Genomic DNA, 8,583 nt, shown 5'->3' on the forward strand with positions numbered 1-8,583 from the left:
CAGATCAAGGAAACTTGTCGAAGACAGACAAAATGTGAATGATGCCTGATAAAAATGTGTCTTAATGTGGTGATAAATATCTCCCTATACTGGCCAGTACGGAAAACAACACATTTCTCTTTGCTCATAATGTAGACCAACGAGATGATTTCAGGTTCGCTATTAACAATGACAAATCCTGCTAAAAACAGCTCTTTGAATAAATGATTTTTTTCTACTTTATTGGACTTGGTGAGTGATACTGACACTCTCTTGAGCCGGAGGTGGAGAAGTTCATTTGTGGTGGACCTCCTCCCCCTCGAGTCTGTCATCAACTAGAGGATAATCCTTCTCTAACTGGACTTCTCAGGCTCAGTTGCTGCTGCAGACAGAGGAGAGAGTATCATGTCGGAGCAGAACTCGGCAGCAGAAGCCAGCCTATCTGGTCCAGAACAAAATGCCCCAAATCCCAGTTACAGCCCCAACAACCTGCCGCTACTCACTCAGACCGATTCTCGGGACAAATGGAGTAAGAAAATCGATTTCCTCCTTTCCGTTATCGGCTTTGCTGTGGACCTAGGCAATGTGTGGCGATTTCCTTACATCTGTTATCAGAATGGAGGAGGTAACTAGCAGTATTTATTTATAAAATGCAACAGCAGTGTAAAGCATTCCAATTTTGAAGAATTGTACTCGCTTTATTCTGCTGAAGTTTCAAACTATATGTGTGTATTTAAGCAGTGCTCTCCTTGTAGTCAGATATGCCATCTAAACTATATTATAGCTTTTAATCTCTTATGGTCAGTAGTCTTCCCAGAGGACAGGTGTTACTTTTCTCTATCAGGAAATTTTAACCAGCTGTTAACCAATGCACATTCGTTTAGGGGAAACTGTATCTATGCTAGTTCCAGTATTTAATATTATTATGTTAGGTGCTAACTTTTTAGGAGTAAGAAAGTTAAATGTAAGGTGTTGTAAAGTTTAATTAAATAGAACGTTCATTTGAGCCAGAGAAAGCAACACCCAGAAGGGTTTATGATTTTTATGGTATCATCCATTGTATTATGAAATACATATATATTTGTGTGTATGTGTGTGTGTTATATATTTACATGTTTTGGATGCATACCGCGATACATACAGACAAAACGAACAATAGGTTTTTGGGTGAAGGGTGCAGAATGACTTGCCGCACATTTGGGAGATTTCTAGCAGCACTGCTGAAGAGTGAAATAAGTATATAACTTTGTTGCCCAGAAGAAAATCCAATATGCCAATATAGTGACATTGTAATTTTATTTTAAAGGGCTATTTAAAAATAAGATTCACTAAATATAGGTGGCTGCTGACACAATATTCTAGACAAAAATAGGGTGGCCACCTTTTCAAATGCCCAAAGTGGGACATTTTCTGTAGAAATGTCAGATTTTTCAGGACAAAACATACCTACAGCCAGTGCAAAGTGCAGAACTTTACTTTTTTTGCACAAATAAAAGCTTATTCTGGTAGCATTTGAGTTGCTTATGCCATTTCATATAATATGTAGGTGTTTCATATACAAAATAACTGTTTTATGCAACTATTAAAGAAAACCTAGGAAATATTTTTCTCCTGAAATCTCAGGACAGTTGCTATTTTTTTTCCACATGACGCAACTGCCCAAAGAGGGACTGTCCCTCGCAAAGTGGGACAGGTGGTAACCCTACACAAAAAGCTTACACAGCAGAGTGATTTCAAACGCGATTTGTGCTGTCTTAGCCAAAATGTAACACATTAACCTTTACTGCTGAATAAAATCAGACAGGAGTCCACCCCCCCCGTACTTGACCTGGTGCGATCGGCCTGCAGCCTCCTTAACGGTACGTGGGCAGCTTACCTCTCAACTGTCAAGATTTTCGCAGAAAGTCCAGATTTTTGCCTCATATTTTTGAACTGCTCATCATAAAATGTGTTTTTTTCTGGCAAATCACTGGATAATGAAATAAAGTTGAGTAGCAGACAATATTCTTCAGAAAATGCATACTAACGCAAATCGTGTTGTTCAAGCAACTTTTTAAGTTATGAGAGTAATATTTAAACTCTGTTCCTGTTTTGGGGGTTTTGCTCCCCATTATTTTAGGTTTTGACCAGACTGTTTGCACTAAGAGGTTAAGAGATATGGTGAGCAGTGTTAACGCAAAAATAATGGATTAGTGTGCATTGTCTTTAATTTATGGCTGGGAAATGCTATATCAATAACACTTTTAAAAGTTGTTTGTAAAGAGTATTTTACAATTCTGAAGCTACTTTAACCCATTGGTTCAGTGATGAGCATACAGTATTTATCAATTATCTTGGTGTTTCATAAATAAATGAACAAAACATTAGCTGTATTTCAGACTGGTGCTGATTCATTCAACAACAAAGTCAACAAAGTAGCTCTCTATTACCTCAACAATTTCAGAAATGATCAAGGACAAAGACTAAATCAAGAGACACTTTTTAAAAATACTCGCAACAGTTATTTAGGAAAGTTGATAGAATAACAGAACTGGTGTTAACATACGTTTTCTGTAGAATAAAAAGTCTGTAACTCCGCCAAATACTACTTTCTAGTGTAATCCTCACCAGTTCTGCCGCAAAACCGCACAGTCTAGGGAGGACAGACAAAAAACTAAAGCCCAAATTAGGGACGCCCCCCACCAAAAAAAGGACAGTTAAGAAGAGGTGAGCTAGCTTGACGATATACTGAACAACGCACCTGTAGGTAACAACCATCCTCAACTCCTTTTCGGGCATGGAGTGTCATTTCAACAGTGACAACCATCTAGAGCCAATGGTCTCACCGCCGGGTAGCTAGTCGTGCTGTGGTGGTTCCTCCGTGCCACATACACACACCCAGGGCCAATTTAGAGTGTCTAATCCACCTGCTGCATGCCTTTGAAATGTGAGAAGAAACCGGACTATCCGAAGGGAACCAAGCAAACACAGGGAGGACTTGCAAACTCCGCACAGAAGGCATCCCAGTGAAAATCAAAACGGTAAACGTCTTGCTGTGAGATGAGAACACTAACCGCTGCTGCACCGCTGCGCCAGCCCGACTATTCTGCTGCCCCAGATTACAGTTAATTATTAAGTTGAATAAATTATCTACCGTAATAAGGAGAAGTTCGGTTTTAGAGCAGAGACAGGAGACATTTAGGTAAAATCAGAAACCGCAGAGCCTCTGAACTTCAGCTATTTATTTTGTCAGCACATCTTGATTACAAGCATCAGGTTGTGTACCCTGCAGAAAGCTTACCTCATCCAGATGAATCTGCCGCTATCTTATTTATCCTTTATTAATTCACTCATACCCGCTTTTCCTATTTAGGATCAGGAGGGAGTATAAGCCCACCACACACTAAGCGGGCATAAGAAATTTAATGTTAGAGGAGATCAAAGGCTATCGCATTACACACACACACACACACACACACACACACACACACACACACACACAGTATAGAGGACCAAGTCATCCCAGAACTTGCCTTCGGAATTAGTCTATTACAGTCAAAGTGATTATAAAACATGTAATACCATGGTTTGCATTGATATGCATTTTCGGAAGTGTATGAAGTATGACGTTCATAAATGTCTACTATTGTTTAGAGACTGCAGTCCTCGGTGGTTTGTCAGAATATCACTAATTTTCTGGGGTATAGACCAAAAAATTAGAGGGAAAAATATGGATGCTTCGCGTTCGCGAAATACAAGACAGCTGAAAGAGGTACGTGCATACGGATTCTGGAATATTGCATTTATACACGTGAATAAAATAAGTCGGTATTTGTATTAAACAACGGCATTGACATATATTTATAAAGTTACAGACTTTGTTATGCGACTCTTATTTATTCATTTATTATTATATATTTTTTGGGGAGGGGGGGCAACTACGCTTGGAAAGTAAGAGGACAGATTCTGCAAGTTGGTGTACAATGCCAAAACTCCTGGCAACAACCGTCTACTCCCGGACTTAGTCTCTCTGAGAGAGTAGGGAGGATTGTTTTATTGCACTTTGACTAAATCGAACACAGGTGCTGCTGTTGTTTCAATTAAACGAATACCTGTCAAGTCACACGTAAGCGTTTAAAGCGGCTTATCATTTAAAGCCACGCCACCCCTTCTGCAGGGAAATGGCATTTTTGGCACTTCATGAACACCTCTAGAAAAATAAGTAGCTAACACTGCGTAGTATGGTGATGCTCTGTAATCTCTAGTGTAGTCATCTATCCATTCACAACTCCTTTTTCCCATTTTTGAACATTGGGTCGGGCTATAGCTCTCAACCAAATCAGGGACAAATATCAACAGAATCGGGGTCAACAAATCTCAACAGAATCGGGATCAAATCCAGAAATAGTCAAGGACAGTCAGGGGCACTTTTGAAATACTAGTACTGCTAACTTAAGACATTGACAGAATAAGAGCATGTGAATTAATATACATGTTCTGAAACAATAACTTGTATAACTCTGATTATTATCATTTATTACGTGCAATTCACCACCTTTTCTCCAACAGTCACCAGATGCTTTGCGAGGGATTAAGAAGGACAGCGATATTATTTGCGCCAAAAGGAGGGACGTCCCTGAAAATCAGAGACAGTTGAGAGGTATGCTAGCGACAGTCATCTAGAGCCAAGGTTTACACCGCTGATAGCTGTAGCCCTGTCACGGAATCTCCTATGTACATGTTCTGTTATGTGTTTGTGCGTGCGTACGTGCGAGGTAGGTATAGGCGGTGTAAATACCGAGTACATTTTAAGCATCGCTTTCAAACTTTATTACTAAAATAAAACCGAATGTTCGGAACTGTGTAAACTATTGTTTACAGTAACATCTTGATATAATGCATCCGTCTCCTCTGTGATAGGGACAACATTTGGAGTGTTGAAAGCATTTTTAAATGAGAGGTGGTGGTTCGGTCACCATCATTAATCCAGACTGAGCACGAACAATAAATTAATGGCTACAGCCCTGTTTGTCTGTGCTTGTACATGTTCCCGCGTTCTTACCAATGCATGTTGAAAGCTAATCAGTGCCTGGAAAATAGAGTGTGTGTTGTGTGTGGCCCAGTGTGGGGCGAAGGACAGCTTTTTGTCACCTCTTGCACTCAGAAAAGAAGGGAAGTTGGGAACTTGGGGGAGGGGCTCTATTGGCACTCTGTCATACTCTGACTGATAGGCAGTGCAACAATATTGTGCCAGACAGCAACTAAAATTCAGCATAGAAGGGGGCTGGTGGTAAACAGTGCTATGTGCTGTGATGCTCATGAGTCATGACAAGTGTAGCTCTGCTCAGTTAAGGGAAAATCCGCCAGTACGCAGGACACCGCATGCAACACTGTCACCTGCCTCACTCTGAGCCGCTGTTTTCCCCAGCTTGTTAGTGGAGTGGTCTTACCCCTAAATGAAGAAACCAGGAACACAAAGGAAAAATGGACCACTAAGGGCAGACCTGGAGCAGTTAATGGTCAGCTGGAGGGCACACACAAAGAGGAAAAAAAAAAGGAAACTGATTTCAGCAACATCACAACAGCACTGAACAGTAGTATGAAATAAGCAACAGTACAGTACCGAAGTTAAATGTGATCAAAGAGCTATTGGTGAAAAAATGAAATGTACAGATAGAGTGAAAAAGACAATGCTGCCTCTTCCATGCCATATTTCTCTTCATTTTCTAACCCTTCCTATGCACAGCTTTGTAAAACTTTGCCACCAATAGAAAATGGTTACTAAAGAATTAAGTGCCCTTCAGTAGGTATGCAATACGTCAGTTTTGTGTTACCTATTCTTCACTCTACCCATCTCTCAATCACACACACACATAGAGGCTTTGTGGATGAACAATTAGTGTTTTGGAAGACCACAATTTAAAACTGCATTGCATAGATGGTGTGTTAAGGAGGTGTAAGATTCCCATTTGATATAAGCATACTGGCATTTGTATCACCATCAAAAAAACATAATTCTTCCCTTCCTCACTGGGGTACTGCCCTAGTCTAAAGTTATTTTATTTAGTTGCTTGCTTAGTGTCTGTTGCCATTACAGGTAGACCAGTCCAAACTGATCCTTCTTAAGGTAAGACTTGGGACACAAGGCAAATGAAGCTGCAACAACTATTCGAGGCAAATAATATAATGTACACGTAAAACACTGCTATGCAAAGTACAGCTGATATAAACAGCACACAATGAGCAAAACAAAAGAGATTAGCTTAGTCGATGCACAGTAGTTCAACGAAAGCACTGCTAAACCCTTAATGCCAAAAGACCAACTGCAGAAAGACCAAAGTCAAAAAGCCAAATGTCAAAAACCTGGGAGCATGTATGGCTGAAGCATAAAATATTAAACATATCAGTGCATAATTTCTTAGAATAATATATCATGATCCTCACATATAACTTAGCAGGTCATTCCAGCTTTAAGATAAATACACAGCTTTACTTTCTTGTAATGCATTATACTGCCCTTGAGACTAAACTGAGGTGGGGAGAGTTATGTCTAGTGACTAACAATGTCTCTTTTCAGGAGAAAAAAAAATGATTTTTTTTATTTTTGATGGAATGACAGCACAGTAGTATTTAGGCCATTATTGCTCTCAAAATACTAAACAGTGCAGCATTCCTAATGAAAACTGAATGTAATGCGAAATAGCAGACCACAGCGGTAAAGGAACTTGAACTAAAGCCATATGGCCTGTCTTTGAAGGGTTATACCACTGACTTTGTTTCAGATTTCATTACAAATGTATCAGCAACTGCAAAACACAGCTAAGACTGTAATTCTTACTTCAGGGCATCTGGTGTACCACACCTCTGAATCTGACTTCACATAACACCCATGAAAGTATGACACTGTAGCCATGGCATATTATAACCGAAAAATATGCATATATTTTCCAGTGAAATGCGTAGGACTTTTATTTCTGACATAATAAGAACTTAGAAGTCCTATATTCTGAATATTAGAGGTCAGTTGCATGGCACCAGTCTGTGACAACAAACACCATCTGAAATGCTGGATTTACTAGCTGTATATAAGAGGATGCATGTCAGTTCAATGAAGGCAATTCAAAATTAAAAAAAGGTACTTGCAATAAAATACCTGAGCACAAAACATTTACATTGTGACTAAGTGTAATGTATCCCTTTTGAGTTGGCACCCTAGCTGTGAATGTGAAAGTATCACATAAATATAAAGGCAATGTTGCTCTCAGACAGATAAAACCCCCCTTACAAACTAGAGCAATGATCTTTCTGAAATGATCCTGGAAATGCCATTTGCTTTCATACATCACCTGCTGAAAAAAGGTACCAACTGAACCATGACGCAAAGGGCTAAACTCCTTACTCTAACACATCAACCTATGTTCAATAAGTGGGATGGGCACTGGGGGGGGAGTGAGGTGGGGCAGGATATAAGTGAATGACCAATGTCGGCTCACCTATCTTGGAGGGAGGATGGCTGCCTATGCTCACTGCAGTTGCAGTGTTAGCCCAGTGGCTCCATGCTGTGAACAGTGTACCACCTGGTCTGAAGGTTGTGCACGCTTTGAAGTGCACATGCACCACCCAAAGCCAGAGATTGCTGAGCTCACAAAGGCTGTCCCAGGCTTGTTGGGGTTAGGACACACTCCTCAGCTGTGGTCCTTGATCACCTCACTAGCCCCAGCTGTAGGTCAAGTGGAGTTTGTGGCAGGTTAAGGCAGATACAGTGAAAGAGAAAAGGAGAGGAGATGGTAGCAGTTGACTGTCAATGGCAGGGAGGTAAAAAATAATACCCACATTCTCTATACCTCTGATGTCTCATTTAAATGAACATTAAAAATACCAGCTACAGTAATGTATTCCACCTGCTGCTATAGAGCAGTAAACTCCTATGTTGTTTGCAGTAAGAATTAACTATAACAATGCTAGTATATTTGTGTTGTGGGTAGTATCCATTGATACCACTGCCCACAGATCTGTCTTGTTTTCTACCAGAAAAAGTTAAAGAACAACCAATTACAGTAATGTACTTCAACGTGGAGCTTTCACACACTAAGCTCAGACCACATATCCCACCAAGCTACATCAATGATCACTTTAATGTAACCAGCCTCAGCCTGCCATTTGCTTTTTTTCCACTGACTGACTCCCATAGCTGTCAGCCTTTCACCTACAAAATATGGCACACAGCATTACCTGTGACAATATGAAACAAATGGGAAAAATATTTTTTTAAACAAAAACATCTTTATTAAATTATCATGGATAACATAGGCCATGTTTCACTTATGTAAATGAAAATAAACCATGATGACACAATCTCAGCTGCAAACGTTATACATTACAAACAGTGCCGACACAACTTTAGCTGCAAACATTATACATCAGTTTTAGCATATCCAGTCATTGTTAGTCAACCATTACATAGTTCATTCAAATCCTGCATTCTTTTAAACCTCATTCCTCCTCTGTATGTATTGATCCCACATTTCCCATTTATTCCTATTACTTTGTTCCTACCCAAATGGGCAAAATATTGAACATATATTGACAACTTCAACTAGGAAGCTCGGAGCATGGTAAATGGAA

The 8,583-nt window shown here is 39.9% G+C and overlaps 1 protein-coding gene across 1 annotated transcript in view; it reads left to right on the forward strand.

The window, feature by feature from the left end:
- The first annotated feature begins 358 nt into the window (after nt 1-358).
- Nucleotides 359-8,583, forward strand: part of LOC122800267 (sodium-dependent serotonin transporter-like) — a 333,197-nt gene continuing 324,972 nt past the window's right edge. Inside the window, exon 1 of the mRNA XM_044069756.1 lies at nt 359-604. Within this exon, the coding sequence (XP_043925691.1) occupies nt 385-604 (220 nt within the window). The 5' untranslated portion in view covers nt 359-384. The remainder of the gene's footprint in view (nt 605-8,583) is intronic.

The sequence above is a fragment of the Protopterus annectens genome, chromosome 4.part0 (assembly GCF_019279795.1).
Source record: "Protopterus annectens isolate FY-2018-M chromosome 4.part0, PAN1.0, whole genome shotgun sequence".
NCBI classification, from domain to species: domain Eukaryota; kingdom Metazoa; phylum Chordata; order Ceratodontiformes; family Protopteridae; genus Protopterus; species Protopterus annectens.